The 23,453-nt window shown below is 46.9% G+C and overlaps 3 protein-coding genes across 5 annotated transcripts in view; 1 reads left to right on the top strand and 2 right to left on the bottom strand.

Annotated features, from left to right (window-relative positions):
• The window catches only part of Skel (DM13 and DOMON_DOH domain-containing protein skeletor), a 63,095-nt gene extending 51,233 nt beyond the window's left edge, over positions 1-11,862 (bottom strand). The window contains exon 1 of one of the 3 annotated variants that reach the window (XM_076130780.1): positions 11,644-11,862. In XM_076130780.1, coding sequence (XP_075986895.1) covers positions 11,644-11,683 — 40 coding nt within the window. In that variant the 5' untranslated portion in view covers positions 11,684-11,862. The remainder of the gene's footprint in view (positions 1-11,643) is intronic. The other 2 variants (XM_076130779.1, XM_076130778.1) reach the window with 2 other exon arrangements.
• Positions 11,863-13,200: 1,338 nt separating this feature from the next.
• On the top strand, positions 13,201-17,602 carry knk (cytochrome and DOMON domain-containing protein knickkopf). The gene is made up of 13 exons (XM_076130781.1): positions 13,201-13,379; positions 13,479-13,552; positions 13,908-14,056; positions 15,047-15,283; positions 15,361-15,468; positions 15,554-15,736; positions 15,804-15,897; positions 15,975-16,121; positions 16,218-16,353; positions 16,434-16,605; positions 16,675-16,885; positions 16,957-17,311; positions 17,382-17,602. Exons 1-13 carry the CDS (start codon positions 13,337-13,339, stop codon positions 17,522-17,524), a joined length of 2,052 nt encoding a protein of 683 aa, XP_075986896.1. The 5' UTR covers positions 13,201-13,336; the 3' UTR covers positions 17,525-17,602.
• m-cup (ankyrin repeat protein mann-cup) lies at positions 17,600-22,811 on the bottom strand. Its single transcript, XM_076130782.1, has 4 exons — positions 22,465-22,811; positions 18,471-19,660; positions 18,139-18,407; positions 17,600-18,059 (listed from the first exon to the last, which is right to left on the bottom strand). The coding sequence occupies exons 1-4, from the start codon at positions 22,632-22,634 to the stop codon at positions 17,706-17,708; spliced, it is 1,983 nt and encodes a 660-aa protein (XP_075986897.1). The 5' UTR covers positions 22,635-22,811; the 3' UTR covers positions 17,600-17,705.
• Between the last annotated feature and the right edge of the window lie 642 nt (positions 22,812-23,453).

Genomic DNA, 23,453 nt, shown 5'->3' with positions numbered 1-23,453 from the left:
CGCACACTATTCATCGCACGGACGCACTTTATGCAAAACACGGGACCCTCGCCCTCCGCGAGAGGGCGCCACCCTCGCACCGTCGCGCGCTCGCACGAGGGGGCTGGCTCCGACCGCGCGCTCGTCAATCTGACACAATCACGCAGCCTCCCGATGTGTTCACACAAACAAAACACTATATATTTGTACCCGCGCCTGCTCTACACCAGTCTGCTATGATTTAACTATGTTTGTTTGAGTTAACTGTAAACTCAGCAAATTGCAAAAGTTTTTATTGAAGCCAACAGAGACTAGATATGATCAGTGTACTGAGTGTCCACATCAACTCTGTGTCGATCTGTTCGTGAAGGCTTGCGGCCATTGTATCAATGTGCAGCAGCGAGAGCTTACAATCAACTCAGGGGCACTAAACATAGCTTAGCAATATCTGTTCTTCAATAGTGTTAGCCTACAAATGATTATTTACTTAGAATTGTTGTTACAATTCATTCGTGCCATGTATAATTGATTGTCTCACAGTTTCTTATTTTGTTACAAATGCAAAAAGATTTGACAAAAAATTTAACGTAAATAAAGAGCACTCGCGTTGTGCAGTGAAGTAGTTAGTGCACGTGTCAATCATTATGTAACATGTGTAAGTGTGAAGCGAGCATGTGTGTGTATGTGTGTGTGTGTGTATGTATGTGTGTGTGTGTGTGTGCGGGAAGTGATGATGCGTCGCCGAACTAACGCACGGTGGCGGAGTTATGTAATAGGTAACGGTGATCAACTAATTACCAACCGCACATAATAATATGATGCAGTGAGAGAGTATCATATGACAGACGTGTACTCTGACCGTTGACACAGAACAACATGCTGTATGACCTGCTACCCATATCGAGATATAAATAATATAACCGAACATCGTGTGTCCGAGAACGATGCACACAACTACTACATAACAATTCACTTATTAGAGAATACAATGAGGTTAATTCCACAGCTCTCTAAGTTTGAACAGCCTCATGTACTCTAGATTGGCTAGAATGAGGAGCACGCGAGTGACGTTACTACAAGGATTTAGTGAACATAATAACAATGACGTCATAGTCACCTCTGACACCGGGTGAAAGCTTGAAATCAATTGTCATCTGAGAGCTGCCAGAGATGATTGATGAATGTTCGCGGGAAAGTGAAACAAACCGCGTTACACGTCCAAACTGATTAATTGCTAAATTATGATCACATTCGTTCCCCGCAATATTTATATAACTGATTATAAATCTAGGTATACAGAGGTAAATTATTGTTTCATGCAACTTGGAACTATGGCCTCACCACAAATATAACTCAGATCACAAGCACTCAATGAAATTTATTCCAATTAAATTGACAACTAACTACAGTATCTTCCGAAACGATAATCAACACAACACCTTCCAACAAGAACTTGTAAAACTGTCGTTACAAAGTTAACAATGCGGTGTAGAAGTCTTGTTGACGATATCAGTACATCCGACGATGCAGGCGGCGATACTGAGCTCACACACGCGACACAGATGACATCCGTAGTGCTGCGCCACCACGGAACAGATTACTCTCTCATCTGCTTATCTCGAGACCTGTTGCAGGCTCACACCCCGCGTGTACTGTACTGAGCTACACGCAGTATTGTATACGTGGTGTACGGCGGAACATAATGATGTCGTAAAGCATGTCGTGATTTACAGCTGTTCCGTCGATACACAATACGTCGAGCGTCGCCTTATCTGTCCGCTGCGAGCGTAGCGCCTGTTGATATCGAGAGCCTACTCTTAACGAGAGGAGCGCTGAGATCACGTGATACATCGCTGATGGCAGACGCAGTGGAACAGAAGCGTGATGATCACCACCACACTACTGCACCACTACGTCACTACGTCACAGACGTCGTCGACTAGACGCCACCGTGCTGTTTATTTGTATAGCAATGTTATGTTTATGTATATATATACTACTAAATAATGAATATACTACAGTAACAAAGGTAACTTATTCAATATTATGTTCAACATATACATAGAGTACTCATATGTGACGAGTGACAAAGGAACAATACGTTATTATGTCTGATTATTTCATCGTTTACGATATTTGTGCGTAAACTTGTACATAACGCACTTGTGTACATTAGCAACGACGCGACGCGGCGCGGCGGCGCTAGTGGGTACTGACACACAACACACACTACACACTACACAGACAATATGCAATAAATCTAACGATTGTACCTCTTTCGCGACGTGTTGTTAGATAAGCCATGTGTCGTAACACACACTTATTTCTTTCACATGATTAGTTAGTCTAGTGTCAAAGTTTTTGCTACCTAAAGAGCTTTGACTAGCCGTTACAACCGCCTTAATAACACATCTATAATATGACATGACTTGTTCAACGCGGAAATATACGGAACATCTAAACGGTCGCTAAGTTATGAGCAGGTCATACTAATGTTTCCTGCCAGGCATTCGACATCGAGTAAAGTGTGTTGCATCAGATAAACTCGCACAGTTCTCTGCCCTTGCGGTGCTAAAGAGTAGTCACTGCGTGCATCTGTCACGACTATCACAACTATCACGACTATCACGACTATCACAACTATCACAACTATCACGACTATCACAACTATCACAACTATCGCGAGTGAGTCACGGAAGTGTGTCGTGACTATTACTTCAAATGTCACCTCAGTCGTGTGCTCGCGCTGATCAACGTTCAGTGTTCAGTATTCATTGCGTTACGAGTACTGTTAGTTACTGCAACTGTAAGGAGGAGCCACTCTCCATAATGTATTACTTTAGTTGCGCAATCACATAATGGCTAATAGCTTAACACAGCCTGCTCACACTATTCTATTCCAGATAAAGTCACGTTATGATTCAATGATATTGGGCACCCAGTTTTGAATAGCCAATAGTAACGGGCGAGGAAAGATATCAGGAAATTGAGCAAGTTTCATCACGAGGACGTACGTGAACCTGCCGCCTGACACACGACGCGAGCAGGTGGTGCAGCTACATGCCTACATAACGCGTATCTCCGGCACTTTCACGCGTGTCGCGCACTGCCCCGCCCGGGGGAGGTGAGGGGGGTGCCGCGAGGGGTGCGGAGGGAGGCTCCTCTCACTTTCCACGCATTTTTGCACGAGTGTGATGAACTACCGGCGAGATGAAGCGCAGGCGCGTGCGCGACCTGCAGCGCGCTGTATCCTACACTGACTGTACCAAGTGACATTCCTCACGGCGCGTCCGCAGAGCCTTCGCTTACACGGATAACCAGATGCACGTTCACGTGCAGCATGAAGCGTTTACAATATCTTACAATTCCTTATTATTAACATTTACAAGGTAAGGCATTATAATACATTATTTGTTTGACAATACACGTAAGTATATTTTTTTGGCATGATCGTGTCATGAAATACGTGAACCATAGTTTTGGTACATGAGACATAACAGGATTACACACGTAACAAAATTATAGGAGAGATAGGAGAAGTTTTTGGTCATTCTCAAACGATTCGCATTTACGCGTAACTTGATTTTCGTAGAATGTTCTCCGTCCATACAAAAGACATCAACGCGCGCTCCGCACGCGGCGCTCGTGTCACGCTCGTCTCATTACAAAAAAAGAAACGATCAAACTGTCATTTATCGGAACTATCTCAACAATCGCGTTAATTAACAAGAAAGCGCACGAGACATGCTAATGTATCTCTGTCCTGCTCTAGCGCGGTACTAACGAGCATGTCTCATCGCTTCACGCTAACTACCAGCCACCGCACCCGCGCGGAGAGTTATGTTCCGCGTTACTTACACCAGCTTGTAACCAGTTACTCACTGTCCTCAACCCCTCACTGACCTCACACATATTTGTTTACTTCACATCCAATTAGTGCAAACATCTGTTACTATCTATCACTACCAACATGGCTCATGTAGTATACGAGGGAAGTGATACTGTTGTTTAAACTAATAAATTAAACATCGGGTATAAAATAGCAAAAAAATCTATATTAATTTGGTAAAATTTATATCCGTTTGTTGTAACCGTGGACGTTATTTAAGACTTAAATTTTATGCGTCATAAATTTTTTGATTAATTATTAGGAAATTAATTTCGTTTTATGAATTTATTGGACAATTAATTAACTTGATCACTAGTTATAAATGAAGAAGCCGTCTAGCTAGTAGCGAGTTTGAGGTAGCTTGAATAAATCTTACCCTATGCAACGACTATATAGATGCTAATCTTATTTACTGTTTATATGTGTTTATAGATTGAGCAGTTTTATTATATTTACAGTAAGTAAAGTGATTAGTGTTACTAGTGACGGGTGAGTGGGTGCAGTGAGTAGAGAGCGACCGCCGGCGATCACATCACAATGGACGGTTTTTGTTACAAGTGGTCGTTACACAACCACCCGCAGCTGACCGCGAGCTGCCCGCCTTCCTCTCGCCTGCCCGTCGGTCCCGCACTCACTCTACTGCTCAGCACACCGACCACCAGGCGTACACCGACACAAAAACACATCGATGACGCGCATACTCGATGATTGAAAGTAGTTTTTGCAACATAACGGTCATCAAATACTACTTCATTATGTTTTATATGAACGTCGGTGGTTGTAAGTGATTCTGCAAGGATTTCATCATCGTGACATAATAAGTAATCAGCTCTTCTTTTGATCTGTGAGAATGTATCCCACGAGCGGATAATTGATATTCCCGAGGTGAGCCTTTGTTGTGTGTACGAGCTGGCAGGTGTAGGAGGCGCGCCGGCCGGCGTCACTCGCGCCCCGCTGAGTGCTGATCTAATAACCAGGTGCTTGTTTACACAAACATATCGCGTGTCGCCACTATTCATTGTTAATGTTTAATTAATGTGTAAGATGATCCGCGCGCCACCTGAAGACCTGCCCGCGGTGACCACCTGCCCGCGTGTGTTGGCGGTGACCTCATCACTGCGATCATGGGAAGTGACGGTAGGAGTACAGCGGTATAGTGAATCACGGCACGGTCACAACGACTCTGACTCTGACTAAAGATCGCAAATTATCGACAAATTTTTAGATCACCACTCGGTGCCTTAAAGTTATATGAAAAAGAATTTGCTATTATAAATATTAACAAAAAGTTTTATGAATAGTATTAAAACAATTTGATTAGTAAAGTAATGGCAGGTTGTAGGGTCGCGCGTGCGCCGCACCGCGTGGAAACTGTACCGTGAGAGCGCGAAGTGTGCGCGCGCCTTATGTCATCATCACATCACCGTGCACCTCTCAGTACACTCGGTACTCTCTGTACTCTCTGTACTCTCTGTACTCTGAGTACACTGTGACACGCCACCGCGGTGCAACACTACACGTACTACACGTTACTTGTTACATTATCTACACAAAACCTACACACACTGCTATTATCTGTGATGTAATCATGCCGTTAAGTAATATTCACAAATTTATAATTGACTAGTCTCAATATTCAGTTACATTTCTAATAATGAAACACGCTTGTACTTTTTGTTTCAGCTGGAGTTGACTGAAACAGGGGCTGTAGTTGTATTTTACAGAAATTATATCTCGTAGTAACACACGCGCTAATGATGATGACACGATTGTAAAAGCTGTTGTTGTCTCAACGTGTGCATGTTCAGTGGATGAACAAATGTGAAGGTTCGCTGTAACACTATGTCACGCGATAAGGATGCGACCTCGCCAACACCTCGCCAACACCGCCGTAACAGCTACCGCGCCGCGCCGTTAGAAAGTGGATGTTTGACCGCGAGCCGATGCACTGCGCTCTCTGCACTCTGTGCATTACTTGATGGCGCCCGCTACATCGAGCGGCCGCCATGCATACTGTCTTTTTATAAGCACTCCTATGTAGTTTATCCTTCTCCTTTTACAATCAGAAGCGGTGCAAGCGTATACTGTACGTCCTGACACTCTGACACTCTGGCTGTATGTGTGGATGGTGTGTTATGAGTGCAGCGATGCGTCCGTACAGTTACATAACGTGCGGCGTGCGACGTGTGACGTGTGCGCTGACCCTTACGTGCACGCGTCGCCGACGTCACCGGCCTCACCGGGGCGCCACACTGCTGCACTCTCCGTCTCACCGCACGCGCGCCTTACACTCACATACCTTCCTGTGGGAACGTTCCCCAATATTCCAACATGTATAAAATCAGTTCTACTGTTTTGTAACCCTTCATATGGAGATGTAACACGGAACTACACACAGATTTGTAAAATTGAATTAAATTCCAAGTTAACAACATTGAGGAAAAAAATGCAAAGACTTGTAATGAATGGGCGTTCGCTGCCGTATTGTAAATGCTATCAACTGTGTGTTGAGTGTGGTGTGATTGTGTGATCATGACTTATTAGCATGTGTGTGCTGGTGTTGGTCGGCGGGTGGTGCGCCACTTGCCAACCGTACCGTGCACTCGGGGGAGCAGGGGTGCGTACAGAGGTGCGCGGGGGGCGGCGCGCGGGGGGCGCGGGGGGAGCGGGGGGCGCGCACCGGTGCGGGTACCGTTGTCAGCTGACCCACTGGTGCGAGGAATGCGCTCCGACTACATACGAGCCGCCAGCGCCCCCGCGCCGCTCTACATCTTCAGCACTCTGACTCTGGCCATACATCGCTCTAACCGATTTCTCGCGCTCCTGCGCTCACCACATCTACATCGTGTCCTAGCAACTGAACACTGCACAACTAACTCAGTTAACTTACTAACATGTAGAGCTAAACATATATGAGTATGTGGAGCTGACCACTTTGTGGTGAACCTAAACTCCACCTAAACTCCTTCTACTCTATGGTAGATGCCATATATTAATCATATAACGATTTGGCATTCTCTGTCAATAAATATATCAAACACGTAATGCTCGTATTTTATTAATACATAATATTGGCGACGAGGAAAAACTGAACCTAAATGGAAAAGCTACGTAAAAAACGGAGCACCCTACGTGGGATGCTCACCAGACTCGATACCTACATCGAGCAGAGGGCGACGATGTCTGACGAGGACATCACCGCTCGCTCCGCAGCCTTGAAGGACACCATAACAGCACTGCGAGAGTTACAAGAGAAGATAGAAAACAAAACCATAGATGATAACGATGAAACAGCGTATTTACACGAACAAAATTACGGCTACGAATTCGAAGAACTTCACACTATTTTAGTATCAAAACTTTTAACAAAAAAAACCATTATTCAAGGTCAGCGACAGGAAGACCAACATAGAATATACCAATACCATAAGATTATACCAAAAATACAATTTAATCCTTTACATGAATCAGAAACGTTCAATAACTTTAAAAAACGTCTGGAAGTGTACTTTAGACTTAATGAAATTACTGAGCCCCACATGAAGACAAATATTCTTCTGTCTACATTATCACCAGAACTCCATGAAAAATTATGTGATTTAATAGCACCAGACGAACCATTGAATAAGACATTTAACGAAATTACTGAAACACTTGACGACTACTTAGACCCAAAACCTAGCAAATGGGTTCTACAACATAAATTTATATCGAGAACTCAAAAATCGGATGAAACAGTAGCGCAATACGCCGCAGATTTAAAAAAGCTCACTACCAACTGCGAATTTAAATGTCAACACTGCCAGAAAAACATTTCAGAAAGCTTTTTATCTCTTCAACTCATAAGAGGATTGAAAGATAGCGACGCACGTACAAAAATTTTACAAGACCGAACAGTATGTACATTTAAACACCTGACACAGATTGCAACATCTATTGAAATGAGTAAAGCAGAAAATACATCAATGCTTCCGAATGAACAACCAAGTAGTGACAATATCAATAAAATTTCCACTGATTCCTACAATAATCCAAAAAAATCTCCTTTTAGAGGAATCACACCAAGAGATTTAAAAGGGAAATGTTTCCGCTGTGGTTTAAATCACGAAACCAAGAAATGTAGCGCTATAAACATAACATGCTATAAATGCAAGAAGGTCGGACACTTAGCTAGTGTGTGTCTACAACGGCGCTCAGATGCGAAGCCCAGTAAGACTACACCGGATATAAATCAATTAAACGACTCAGCGATAAGCGATGATGATGAATGGAATGATATTAATGTTATATCTGGTGAAACATCCGAAAAATACATGATAACGGTACACATTGAACATGCTAAGATGAAAATGGAATTTGACACTGGAGCCACACTTACTTCCATGTCATTACGAGACTACAGAAAATTGAAAATCGGCAAAAGAATCTTTAAAACTAATATAAAACTCAAAACATATACCGGCGAAGTAATCGAACCTGCAGGTGTTGCATACGTTCAATGCAGATGCCAAGGAAAAGAATTCCACGGTAAATTATACCTCATCAACAACAACGTTGACCCCGTTTTTGGCCGGAGTTGGATGAAAGAACTCGAAACTCTAAATTTAGCAGATATAAAAACTTTACAGCAATCAGAAAATCTAGAATTAGACCAGCTTTTGGAACTTTACAAGACATCAGTATTTCGATCCGACTTAGGCGAAATACCCAATTACAGAGGACACCTAAATCTACAAGAAAACACAAGACCAATTTTTATCAAACCACGTAGAATACCGTACGCTTTAAAAACCAAAGTGGATGAAGAGATCGAGCGACTATGCAAACAGGGTGTCATCACGAAAGTCGACCACTCTGATTGGGGTACTCCAGTGGTACCAGTTGTCAAACCGAATGGGAGTATCCGATTGTGCGCTGATTATAAAGTTACACTAAATAAAGTCATACAAGATGAACAATATCCAATACCTATGATAGAAGATATATTTGCAGAGATGAACGGAGGTAAACTATTCTGTACACTCGACATCACCCAGGCATATCTCAACATGACAATGGATGAAGAAAGCGCAATGCTACAAACACTAAGTACGCATCGAGGCACTTTTAAGGTGAACCGCCTAATGTTCGGCGTTAAGGTCGCGCCGAGCCTTTGGCAGAAATTTATGGATAAACTCCTTCAAGATCTCGAAGGTGTAAAATGTTTCTTTGATGACATCATCATTCAAGGCATCAACAAAGAACAATTACTACAGAGACTTAAGCTCGTGTTAGACAAACTAAAAGAAAGTAACCTACGAGTAAACAAAAATAAGTGCCACTTTTTCAAAACAAGCATCGACTATTTGGGACACACTATCGACAAAGAAGGTCTACACAAAAACAGAGAAAAGATTAACGCAATAATTAAAACAGAACGCCCAGTCAACACCGCAGAATTGAGGACATTTCTTGGAATGGCAAATTTTTACAACAAATTTATACCCAATCTATCATCGATCACGAATCCACTGAACAACTTACTCAAGAAAGAATCTAGTTTTCGATGGTCTACAGAATGCGAACAGAGCTTTATACACATTAAAAAAGAAATTCTAAGCGAAAGAGTACTTATACATTTTGATCCCAAGAGGCCCTTGGTTCTTGCAACAGACGCATCTCCACTGGGAATCGGAGCAGTACTGTCACATAGACTCCCAGATGGATCAGAAAGACCGATTACACGCTAGAGTACAGTTGCAAATGTATGTCGATTTACAAAACAATCTTCTAATCATAATGTTGGTGTAGTTTGTTTTACTGTTATGTAGCTTCTATACAGACAGTTTCTGAGCGCGTGTCGTGTCGCCTTCAAACCGAAGTATCCACACCCCACAGCGCACAGTGCGCTATCGTTCACATTCCACAACAAATTGTTGCAAATGCCAGGGTTCAAGCGATCACAAATAAATAATACATGCGCGATGGCGCCACCGATATCATCCTATATCTACCTACTGCAGTCGTTGTATCTAACATACGAGCACAACACGACGCCACTTACTAACACAAACAAATCAACATTGCTACTGCATTCCTTTGATACATGAATTTGAGTACCTACCAGATGATCTTTTTACATTATTTTTATAACTAACTAAATGTGCACATTTACGCGGTTATTCCGTGGCAATTAATGTTGTTTACAAAACAATGATATCAGTTAGAAAGGGAGAGACCCAGAACTTAAGGGTAGAGAAAATTGAACGGAAGGCAAAATTAAGCGCAAAATACGGGAGGTATAGTTGCAATATTGCACTAAAACACCGAGAAATGGACTTCACTGTGTTTTGGCGAGAAAATCCGAGGGTCAAAAGGTGTAGGCACTAATGAGCTACAGCGAAGCCGCGGCCGCGTGGAAGTGCTCCTAATAATAGCGCAGTGCCGGCAAATGTCAGCGTATGGTAAACAGGCGCCGGCGCCACCTACCGCCGCTCAGCACCGCGCACTGACTCCGCGCACTGACGAGCTTCGATTCTTTTTACACCTTTTTAGAATCCTGAAACTTTATGGCATATAGATTTAAATTTTCCTTATCAAACACCATCAGACACTGAACAGCTTAAATAGTATTTTTCCCTTAGAATTTCTATAGCCAATAAAATAAACCCCAGTAAAGACTAGAGAAACAATCTTCTGCAGAGATGACATTAAAATAAGATCAAACTTTGTCAACATAATTCCTGCCGTAATTCAGTTCGTCCGAGTCATGCTGGACGTATAGGGAATATCTGTATGATTAAACAATAAAGCCATGTATGATTGATGTGCTAGGCCAGTGTCGGTGGTGGTCGTGGTGGACAGCGGCGGCGGCTCTCACTTTCCCACGGCCCGCAGCATCGTCGCCGCCCGACGCCAATCACTTATCACGCCGCCGCTGCGCCGTGCCCGCCGCCGCCTTACCAAAGTAATGCACAACCACTCTCAATAGCAAAATGACCATCATCGTACACAGCTAACACATCCTACATCCCAGCATCTTCTAGATCAGGAGCTCTTACATATTCAACAGTCTATACCGTCCTGAATTTGAAATTGCAAAATGACAGTTTCTTTTTTTATTTCTGTTCTTCCTTGCTTACGTCGCGCATTTCACTAACTGGAAGGAAGAGCTTCCCTACGTAAACATGCCTGCGTCTTCTGAGTGACCTGCAGGGTTGTAAGGTGCATGCAGTCGTTTAAATTCATGTTTAAATGATGTTTTTGTTGTTGTGTTCGGCGTCGCTCGGCGCCGGCGCCAACATTCCACAGCTAGTTTTCGTCTCATAATCTGGTTCGTGTCAGTGTTGAGTGCGTCCGCGGTGCGTCTGTGTGACCCACTGGCCGAGCACCGAGCACTCGGAACATCGGTGCCGTTACTACGCTCGTTTCCACACAAAATAATATTAGATGCCAGAGGACAACATCGACCGGCACAAAACGTTCCAATGTGACCTACTCACTAAACACAAATATTCTTCAACGATATACAATCTAACTTAAACGAAGAAGCAATAAGACAACGATTTTCGAGTATCGGGTTACCATTACTTCAGGACCATCCATTACGGACCCTTAATTCAGGCAAAATTGGGTCGGGTTTACCTACTATTCTTAGTTTAGGGCATTTGAGTAACGTTACGTGGACGAGGCGTAATTAACCTACATTCTGATGCTTTCAGAGATGAATACGTCGGAGATGAAAGTGGTACAAGTGGTGTGAGGAGGTGGTGCGTGTGATGATGTGGAGGACTCACCGAGGAGCGTCAGCAGCGCGAGCGCGAGCGCGGGGCGCATCGCGGAGAGATGCACTGTGAGTCGGGAACGAACCGGAGCGAGCGGCGCGATGCTGCGAGTGAGCGAGTGTGTGTCGCGGACGTACGTGGAGCGCGCGGCGCGGTCGAGCAGCTACTGGCGGCGGCGGCGCGCGCGCACCAGTCGTGCCCGTCACCACACTCACCTCACTCACCACCGCCTTGTGCAACCGCCGCCTCCCGCGCCGCCGACACCGCCGCCGACACCGCCGACAACCACCCTCGATCACATTCGGCTGCTCCTCCTGCCTCGCCTTACCTCTTGACTAGGGTTGCCAGAACCAAGCTGATCATTTCCTGGACATTTCTGGGGCCGTGAATAGAATCAGAGTGTGGTCTCCGGTCGAAGACTACTAAGTAGGAATCACCGGGATTGTAAAAAGTAGTATTTTTTCATTCCGTAACAGCAAAGCCAAATTACTGGACACGCAAAATTCTGGCACAGTCTCGGTAATCCCGGCCATCTGGCAACTCTACTCTTGACTGACGTACCTATTTTAAGTGCGCTGTTTAGGTACACCAATTCAATATTAATCTGAAATTAATCAATATGCGTTTTATATTTTATCTAGGGACGCACCTTGATTCGTTATGTCTCAAATAAGCACTAAACTTAAACTATGACTGACTTGACTTTCAAAAGATGTCAGGCAATATTATTTTGTTTAATATACACTAGAGGCCGCCCGACCGTGTAAATCCCGATCCCTCGGGAACTCTGGTAGCCTATGTGTTATTCTGGTTCTTCAGCTACCAAATTTCATCGCAATTGGTCCATTAGTATTTGCGTGAAGGAGTAACAAAAATCCCTATATACTTACGTACATTCTCACAAACTTTCGCATTTATAATATTAGAAGAATAGGTATAAATAAATTCTTTGCCCCTTTTTATACTTTAGTACTTTTTTTATTTTATGTTGTAGTGCTCTACATCAGTGTAGTTAATTATTTAATTTTTGTAGCACTGAACTTCCAGCTCCTGATGATAGATACATAGCAAAATACATTTATACAACTACAAGTCCTCTTTTTCGCTACTTCACTGTTATTTTTATTAATTTATTTTAATTAGACTTGAATGATTTGATGAATTCCGTTTTTTAATCAACCTGCAAGTTATTTCTAGAAGTTTTTTTTTCATATCCACGAACAGACCACGAGTTTCTTGTATAATTATATTTTTATATATAAAATACACATACACATTAAAAACTGTTAATATTTTCCTCGGTTATTTTACTGCACAAATAAATACCTATGCCTAATTTATTCAAAGTTGCTTGTCCTGGTAGGTAGCTCCTACATAGCGCAATAAGAATCCTGTGACGTTTACTTGACATTCCGCAATACTAATGAGAGAGCCTTCCACGCGCAAGAACAAAAAAAGTGAAAGTTACTGTGTTGTGATTGGCTGCACAAGTGTCAGTATCTCAGCTGACCAATAGCCGCGTGTCCTTGGCGTGATTTGGTGTAAATGACAACAGGTCCAGCTAACTGATTTGTCAAGTTACCGGAAGTTACTTGAAGTTAGTGCTACGCGAAACAACGAAACACTCGAATTGAAATGTTGTGACCTTTAATGAATAGTTAGAAAGTTTTGTAAATTAGTTGTAAGTGAACAGAGCGACTGTAAAATGTACACAATATGTTTTCTGTTACTGATAGTAGTCACAAAAGGTACTGTTAAATAGTTATCGTAGAGATGATTGAGCGTAAAGTGAAAACTTTCTATGAAATTGTCATCGCGATGACTAACTGTGTGGTGTATTGTTGCAGACTGTGTGTCACAGGACGAGGAGGGCCCCTACCGCGGCAAGTTCATCGGCAAACTCAACTCGTATCACCATCAGGTAACGTGTCACACTCGCCAGTGCCACTAGTGGCTCGTCTCAACATAAGTTGCGATTAACTTATCAACTTTTATCCCTGCTGTTTCAAACAAGTTCTTAGTGCGCATTCGACAACGTGTCCTCGCAATTATAATTTTCTTTGCTTCATACATTTAATTCAGGCCAGATGTAATATACCTACTAACATCTGTGAAAAGTTGTAGTACTTTATCTTAGGAATAATTCCTAAAGTTATAAAATTATCTTTACTTATTTACAAATTACTCAATATATAGTTTTTGGGAATATTTAATTCTTTTTATTCATACCTAAGTTGCAGGGGTAATAAAGAGTAATGAAAATTAATATATTGTAGGTATCGGGTGATGTGTATGCAGTAGATGACTGGACATTGTTGTTGGTGAACTTTAACTATGATGGCACCGGGGACGACACATTCTTCTGGGCCGGAGACTCTGGGCGGCCCGGACCTCAGGGCTTCATTGTGCCTAATGAGCATGGAAGGTTTGTGCTTCATGTCCACTTAACTCATTGCAGCAGTGTCTTCTGACTAATAACTGCTTATTCAGGATTTTTGACTCAAAAGGATAAGGAAATCCTAAAGTTCATTTCATTACTAGTTGTATGTACTTTTTATATCATACAATAAAGTAAAATAATTAGTTGTTATAATGAAATTCAACTAGTGATAGCGCAGTGGCTTAAACATGTGTTTCAGGCAAGTGGTTGAGAGTTTGTAAAAACAGTATTAATATTAGGTATACATTACTAGCTGACCTGCACAGCTCTGCTCATGCATTGCTTTGCTTTCTTTCCATACAAAATCGAATATCGAACAATGAGTCGAACTGGGTGAGCCATTCTTGAGTTTTGCGCTGAGTATGCAACATATTTTAGTAGAAAAAAATAATTATGTATTATAATATATATTTAATTTCCCTGTTCTAAGCTACCTCTCCACCAATTTTCAGCTAAATCAGTTCAGCTCTTCTTGAGTTATGTGGTGTAACTTACACCACTTTCTTTTATATATTTATATAATTATATAAACATAGATAGATGGATTTATTTTATTAAAAAAAAATAAAATAACTTGCCTATTTGTTAAAGCATCCATTTTTCATCTTTCTACCTGACTGAACAATTACCTTACCACTAAGATAATCTATATTTATAACAGTTTGGTTTCAGTCACTGATCATAATATTCATAATATCTTTACCACTTAGGTGGAAGAACTCATAGACAGTAGTGCTCACCAGTCAGTTAATGTTCTATGGGTTTAAGCAAACTTAGGCATGGTTAATATGTAGATAGATTTAGATAATAAGCTGTATTTGAACTGAGAATCTACATGCTTCGGAGGGCGCTAATTGTTGTCAATTAAGTTAAAAGTCACATAGCCACGTCTAATTACTTAAACCACTTCGACACTAGGTTGAGTGCTAACCATATGACTAAAGAATACCGTATGTAACGCGTGTTTACCGGCAGGACTAACATCCTGGAGCGCTACTACGACGCGGAGGTGCGGCTGACGCTGCCGGAGGGCAAGCGCATCTCGCGCGTGAAGTGGCTGGCCGTGTACGACATCGGCTCGCAGAACGCGTTCGGCGACGTGTACGTGCCCGACGAGTTCGAGGCGCCCGCCGTGCGCAGCGTGGGCCCGCTCGCCGGCTCCAACGCCGTGTCCAGCAAGCCCGTGCAGTTCCTCGACGCCACCACGCTCCTGTACGCGCCCCGCCTATACGTCGCCGCCGACCGGACGCGCGGTCGACCGCCTTCTCACTCCGACTTACGTGTTCCAGGATTCCCGAGTTCCGGTACGACGGCAGCGGCGAGGAGGTGTACTTCTGGACCGGAGTGGGACCGCAGCCGTCCTCGAGGGGCATGAAGATACCCGACGAGTACGGATAGTGAGTGTCGTCCCTCGCTTTACGCGACCGAGCGGTGACGCGAGCGCTAGTGCCGGCTATACTGAGGTGGGCGTGTGCTCGACAGCCTGGAGCCGCTGCGGGCCTACGCGGGCGAGGACGTGCGCCTGGAGCTGCCGGGCGGCACCACGGTGTTCGACGTCAAGTGGCTGAGCGTGTGGGACGCGGGCCCGCGCGCCTCGCTGGGCGCCGTGCTGGTGCCCGACGCGCTCAACGTGCCGCCCGCCTACACCAAGCTGCACGACTACAAGTACGTGTGTGTCCCCCGCGCCGAGCGCGCTCCCGAGTCCCGCACTGACCCGTGCCTCGCTCCGCAGGTCCTCGCTGCCGCACTGCAAGCAGCTGCACCGCGACTACCAGGTGTCGTGGGAGGTGTTCGGCAGTCAGATCACCTTCGAGCTGGCCGCGCAAGTCTGTTCCGTCAATTTTTTTTAATCCAAATTCCTGTGAGGGTCGTTGACCTCGGTGTTCGTCCGTGCGTGTTGCAGATGGAGGATGACGAGTACGTGTCGTTCGGCGTGTCGGGCTCGACCACCAACTCGTCCATGCTGGGCGCCGACGTCGCCGTCGCCTACTTCGACTCGGCGCTGCAGCGCGGCCTCGCCACCGACTACAACATCACTGCGCTGGCGCCGGTGACGAACGCTATTCCCTATTATCGTACTCGGAGCACTCGTCGGTTGCGCTGAGACGGCACGGTTGTCATAACGGAATGCTATGTGTGTGTGCAGTGCGTGCAGGTGCTGGGCGCGTGGCGCGGCGTGTGTCGCGACGAGCAGCTCGGCGGCCTCGACTCCAACCAGGTGTTCAACGCGCGCCGCAGCAACGGACTCACCATCATCTCCTACCGCCGCTCCCTCGCGCCCAGTGAGTAGCCGCCGCCGAGCGTGCACGTGTGCAGTGCGTGCACGTGTGCACGGTGTCATGTGTGTGTGTGTGTGTGGCAGGCGAGCCGATGGACCGCGAGTGGGCGGTGTCGGCGCCGACGTACGTGGTGTGGGCGCTAGGGCGGCTGGACCACGAGCGCGCGCCCGCCTTCCACCGCCTGTACCCGCGCCAGGACCTGCGCCTGCACCTCGGCGACAACGACCACGCCAGCGACTGCGTGCCCTTCACCGTGTGAGTACAGCGCGGAGCGACGACAGGCGTGCTGTGTCCGACTGTCACTGAGCGTGTGTGTCTGTGTAGAGGCACGCGGGCGGCGCCGCCGGTGTGGGAGGTGGCGGAGCTGTTCGACCCGGCGCTGCGCGTGTTCCAGTTCCGGCTCGGGCCCGCGGGCGGGCGGCGCGGGCTGGCGGGGCGCCAGGGCCACGGCGCCGCGCCGCCGCTCGCCTGGTACGTCAACGGCCAACTCGCCCCGGACCTGCAGTTGCGCCGCGGCCTCACCTACAGCTTCAAGGTACCGATCGCGATTGCGCCGACGCTACGTACGATATCGTGCCCGTTCTGACCGCCGCGCGCGTGCTACAGGTGTGGGGCGGCAACGACCCGCACTCGGCCACGGAGTACCACCCGCTGATCGTGACGGCCGAGCCGGTGGGCGGGCTGGAGCGCCTGAGCGAGGCGGCGCAGCGGGCGGCGCGGGTGCTGGCGGGCGTGCACTACACGCGGCGCGGCCGCCTGGCGCCCACGGCCGCCGGCCCGCTGTGCCAGGCGCGCCACGCCGCGGGGGCCGACCGGCGCCGCGACGACGACTACGCCACGTTCCGCGCCTACAACCGCTCGCTGAGCTGGAGCTGCGCCGCCGGCCCGCCCGCCGACCTCGTCGTGGCGCCCAACACCACGTGGCCCGACATCGTGTACTACCACTCCTTCACGCACTCGGGTACGTATCGCCCGCTTCGTCCGTATCGATCGTGAGGCCCGCCGTAATACCCGCGTGTGTCCGTGTGCAGGTATGGGCGGGCGCATCTTCGTGGTGGACCGGCACAAGCGCAACATCGCGCGCACCCGCGCCGCGTCGTCGTCGCCCCGCGCCCCGCGCCTCCCCGCCGCGCTCGCCGTCGCCCTCGCGCTCCTCGCCTTCGCGGCGCTGTGATCCCGAGTTTCCCGGCGGGCGACGCGCCCTGTATTTTTGTATATAAAAGAGGAAACAATAAAACGCTTCTGAACCGTCCGTTAACTAGTTTCATTATATTTCGAATAAAACGGTCGAGATACATCGTTATAATATAATTTAATATAATTAGATAGGAGTTTCGCTAGAGGGGTCGGGCGGCTTAGGGCCGGTGCAGGTCGAGGAAGGCGCGCAGCGTGCGGGGCAGCGCGTGCTGCGGCACGGGGCGCCGGGCCGCCAGCAGCGCCCGGGCCGCCAGGCACGCCAGCGACACGTGGCGCACCACGCGCACGCGCGAGCCGCGGTTCAGCGCCACCAGCTCGGCCGGCGAGTCGCCGAACTTGTTCGGCTGGTCGAGGTGCGCGCCGCCCGCCAGCAGCACCTCCACCAGCTCCGTGCTGAAGTTGTACGGGATGGCGGCCACGTGCAGCGGCGTGGAGCGCGCCTCGTTGCGCACGCACACGTCCGCGCCGCACTCCAGCAGCAGCGACACCACCGCCACGCACGGGAAGATGGGCTGCGACACGACACGCGTCAGACGCGACTCGACACACTTAAGTCATATACGTGGACACTCGACACGCGTAGGTACTCACCGTCACGTCCATCTCGTCGGCGAAGTACGTGGAGCGGATGACGTTGAGGCGCGACACGCACAGGTGCAGCAGCGTGTCGCCCGTGTGCGCCGAGCGCACGTCGGCCGCCACCAGCGCGCGCACGGCCGCGCCCGCCGCGCGCCGCTCGTCCTCCCCCCGCGCCGTCTCCAGCAGCAGGTAGATGACGTGCGTGACGCAGCGCAGCGCGCGGTCGAACGTGTCCGCCTGCGCCTTGTGCACGGGCCGCACCTCCAGCGCGCGCCGGCAGCCTGCGGGCGAGGCGGTCAGTGCGTGTGCGAGAGTGTGGGGGGTCTGTGGCGTGACTCACTCACCCGGCAGGTCGTCGGCCAGCAGGCGGAACACGCGCAGCACGTCGGAGTGCGCGGGCAGGCCGCGGCCGCGCTCCAGCCGGCCGCCGCGCGCGTCCAGCATGAGGCGCGTGAGCGCGCACGCCGTGTGGCACGTGTCGGTGGCCAGCAGCGAGTCCTTCTCGATGCGGATCTGCAGCGCCCACGACCACAGCTCGATGCAGCGCTGGTAGCGGAAGGCGTCGGCGTAGGACGCGCCGCGGTACATGAGGCGGAACACGGTGTCCTTGTGCTCGGCGCCGAGCACGCGCGACACCACGAGCAGGCTCTGCGTGCGCAGCGCGTCCATGTCGGTGGCGGCCTGCTCCAGCTCGGCCAGCGAGCGCCACTCGCGGGCCCCGCCCAGGGCGCGGTGCGGCGCCCGCACGGGCCGCTTGGGGATGTAGGGCCCGCAGCCGTGGCGGATGGCCGTGGCGCGGCGCCAGGCGGCCAGCGCGGCCGTGACGTCGTTGAACTCGTCCAGCTGCGTGGAGCCCAGCAGCTCGTAGGCGTCCGCCATGCGCGCGGGCTCGTAGCGCACGCGGCCCGCCAGCAGGCTGACGATCTGCGCGGCGCCCTTCAGGCAGGCGGTGCGCAGCGCGTCGTCGCCGGCGCGCGACGCCAGGTGCGGGTCGGCGCCGTGCTCCAGCAGCAGGCGCGCCGTCTCCACGCGGTGCTCCTGGATGGCGTAGTGCAGCACGGTCTTGAGCTGCGTGTCGTGCGCGTTCACCTCGGCGCCGTGCTCCAGCAGGTAGGCGCACAGGCGCACGGACTGCACCGAGTTGATGAGGCACGTGCCGCCGTTGTGGTTGGGCCGGTGGATGTCGGCGCCGCGCGCCACCAGGAAGCGCACCACGTCCAGGTGCGTCATGAAGCAGGCGCTGCGCACGGGCGTGGAGCCCGAGTCGGAGCCCGCGTTGACGTCGGCGCCCGCGTCGGCCAGCACGCGCAGCACCTCGAGCCGCCCGGTGACGGCGGCGCACCACAGCGGCGTGACGGTGTGCACGGAGCGGTCGTCGGGCACCTCGTACACGCCGCGCTGCTCGATGTCGGCGGCGCACACGTGCACGAGGTACTCCACGATCTCCACGTTGCCGCGCTTGCACGCCACGAACAGCGGCGCGCAGCCGTCGCGCTTGCGGTCGCACACGGCGCGCCGCTCGCGGGGCGACATCCTGCAACGGTACCCGACGTTACGTTCGCTGCCGAGAAATACGCTACCCTACTACTGTCGCCTAACATTTTCTGTAAGGTTGCCGCTCGCTAATATACGGTGCGAATACCCTTTCTGTATCAAAATATTAAATCTGTGTCGTCTGTAAAACACAAGGTGAGACCTTAAAATTATACTTTTCAGATTAAATGTTTCATAATTATTATTATAGACACACACGATCGGGTTATAAAATCGCGAGTCTGAATGTCGTCCAAGTGCGTACTCAGAGTTAATGTTATTTTTTACGCAGTTGTGGCGTGTGTGTCGTGCATCACGCGAATCAACACTGATCAAACATTATATAAACTGCCCCTATTCAAACCCACATGATCTGTCTAATACCACTTCTACACTCAGCCCTGCCGGATGGCAAGTGAGGCAGAGTGAGTATGTAAATGTGTCGCTCTAGCTGCTGCAGCTCACGCCGATGCTATACTTGCAGTGGTAAGATTGAGGACTTATACCTTATGGCTGCCAGCCGTCTGTCCTGACCAATACTACTCACCTGTCATGAAGACTATTTAGGCTAAGAGAGAAATGGAATACAAAGTGTATTGTCATCTTCATCTCACTTGAATCTGTCATCACTTGAAATCTATAATAAACCCCTTCTTCCCTGCTGATTGTTTTCAATGGAACTGGCCGCTGCAATAACTGAATATTGGCTAGGAGGCCATAGATTTCTTTAGAAAACACATATAGTAACATTATGAGTATACAATGCTGTTGTTGCAAAAAATATTTTTGCAACTATATTTATTTTATAACGGTAGAAAATAATGCAGGCAGAGAGAAGACACTTTGGGTGCTTATTTGAGTAGAACTATTCAGGGTAGTATCACAGAATAAGAAATAGTACTACCGTACAGAAGGTCCACTTCTGAACAAAAGTGAAGTTTAGGCATAAAAAATTACCTACACTAACGACTGCCACACGAAATTGAAACTTATCGCTCTGCGCGAGCGTTCATACTCCATTGGGTATCGCCGCGCGTCTCCGGTTTCACCGCCGGAACACAGGGTTATCGCTAGTCGATATAAATATTAAAATAAATCAATAGAGAACAGTGTGTACCTATGCAAATACAATACTTCAAAACATGTTAATCTGTTCCTAATAGTGTCTGAAAACCCATTAACCATTATAAAATAAAATTATAAATGTATTGCTGTCTGGCCACTAAATAAATATAGGTATCTACAATAATCTACATAACTTTACTATAGGTAAAATCAAAGAAACGAATAGAACGAACGACTGGCCGCCGCCACTTTTTTAATAGGTATTCCGTGGATTGCGCCGACGATAATATTAAAAAATGATATTTATATATTTATTATATTATTATGATATTTTCGATTCCATATTGTCTTTGTTCATGCACCCATAAACACTACAGTATCTCTTAGCTTTTTTACGGGATTTTTGTTGTTTAGTTGACATTTTTTTAATTTAAACAGAAAACAGATTAAGAGAATAGATAAGTGTAGCTAGCACTAAATCGCGCGACGCGATCAGCGAGCGCGCCGAGTGGCAACCTACTGAGATAGGCCGCATATGCGGCCCGGCGGCCGATCATACCTACTCTGCGGAGTGGAACCCCCCTGGTAGTATTCCCAGAACCAGGAGCAGCAGTGACAGTGAGTGTAAAGGTAGCATAAGATATTATTATTATTATATTTTTGAGATTTGCAATATAGACAACCACTAATCTGCAGGGAGAATATGTAACATTTATTTATTAAACAACCCCCTTTCTCCCCTAAAGTAAATCTTGGAGTCACCACCGATTTGAGTTGTGTCTACTACCTTAGTATTTTAGGCAGACACCTGTATCTCACGAGTAATCAGTCTGTTATTAAAATAAAGGTACATTTGTAGTTAATAGTATGTGATTGATCCGCCTATCATATAACATAAGTTTCAATACTGACACTACCACTGTTAAAGCAAACACGTGCTGAATGAGTGTGGTGTTAGTTCAGCATGTAACACCGGGGACAATTACTGACATGTGAGTAAAGGCTATGAATAAGTGCATTTTAAATGTCAAGTGAATTACTTAACAATTAGTCATTAATGGTATAAGGAACTATGAGTTGATCTTTATCATTACTCACAACTGTCTGTTATTATAGAGTTTATATCTACAGGTATATTATATTCAGGCATTCAATTTAAATTTTGTTTCAAATGATTATCTAATCCCCAATCCCAAAAACACTCAGACAATGTCCATGAACATGGCAGAATGAGCCCTCACTATAGTAAAAAATGTGCAGTTATTATTTCTTTATACTACCTCCATAACAAAAAGGCTAAAATGCTGATGAATGATATATCTGACATTAAGCAACTATGTGTACACTATGATTCAAAAAACTCTTTTTAAATTTATAAATAGCATCATTCAATGTCAACACATACATTTGATATATTACTATTAATCTGATTTTGCATTATATTAATAAAATAGTCTTTGTACTAGAATGAACAAAATAACACTCAGGTACAGTCAATGTAGAAACAGTTGAAACCTCACAATGAACAATACATCAAGAACCTACATCATTATTATATTATTGTGCAGCTTAAATTAAACAGAAAACCCAATTAGTTATCACCTCTCCTTGACGATGACAGCAACAGTTGAAACCATCAAACAATACCTACTGTGGATAATGTATAACTCACATATTATAATACATATGGAACAGGAAGTAGGTGTTCGTATGTATTATTCCCAATGCGAGGGTGCTTACCTCTCGAGCGCGGTGCGGAGGCGAGCGGAGAGCCGCGCCCCGGGTGCGCTGTGCTTACATTCCTGCATCAGCTCGTGGAACACGGTCTCGTGAAGCTTGGCAGGATCCGTGAAGCCTTTAGAATTGCTGCCTCCACCTCCGCTGCTGCTGCTGCCGCCCTCCTCCCACATCCCGCGCGCTGCTCGCCGAAGCGCCGCCACTGCGACCTAGTTAATTTCGGCTCGAGAGAGCCGATCTCTGATATCAAACAAAGAAAATACCGTCGGAAATGGAGACAAATAATGCAAGTACGACCGATTGCCCGATCACAATAAAATTGACGTTTGTTATGTTTTCTTTTTGCGTATTGTTATTTCATGACGTAAAAAATATTCCGTGTAAAATTGCTATAAAATCTAATGGCTCATCATACCTATATAAAAATAAAGCAGAGTTTCACGTTAACTCTGTAATGAAATTCGAAATAAACAATTTAAGTACCTTTATAACAGTTAAAACAAAATTAAATTCCAAACCGTAATACTCGTTCTGAAACAAGTCAACAGCTGTCAATCTGACAATATGGATGGTAGTCTCAACCTCAACTGTCACACATTAACTTTGATAATAGGATATTGAGTTGTCAAAACAACAAACACCGGGAAAGTTATGTTTATATTATTTTAATTATTTAGCTTATAAGTCATAATAACATAGTGCAGTGAATCTCACCAACATGAGTGAAGATGAAGATTACGAAGAACTGCCAATGATATCGGTGAATTCGTCCGCACACAACACGGTAGTTTTAGTTGTTTTTAAATATTCTCACATGGTTAGTTAACTTTTTAATAATTATAGTCACTGGCTATTTATTTTGTTTTGCTATTTTAATGAGAGGCTGTTGTGTATAGTGGCCAAACAAACATGATATTCTTTGGTGACACACAATCCCACACAAGTCATGTTTAGTTTCAACTATCTTGTCACTTACTAAAAATGCACAGTTA

Source organism: Anticarsia gemmatalis, chromosome 24 (assembly GCF_050436995.1).
Source record: "Anticarsia gemmatalis isolate Benzon Research Colony breed Stoneville strain chromosome 24, ilAntGemm2 primary, whole genome shotgun sequence".
Lineage (NCBI taxonomy): Eukaryota > Metazoa > Arthropoda > Insecta > Lepidoptera > Erebidae > Anticarsia > Anticarsia gemmatalis.
Note: the sequence above shows the minus strand (reverse complement) of the source record. Positions and strands in the feature narration are given on the sequence as shown.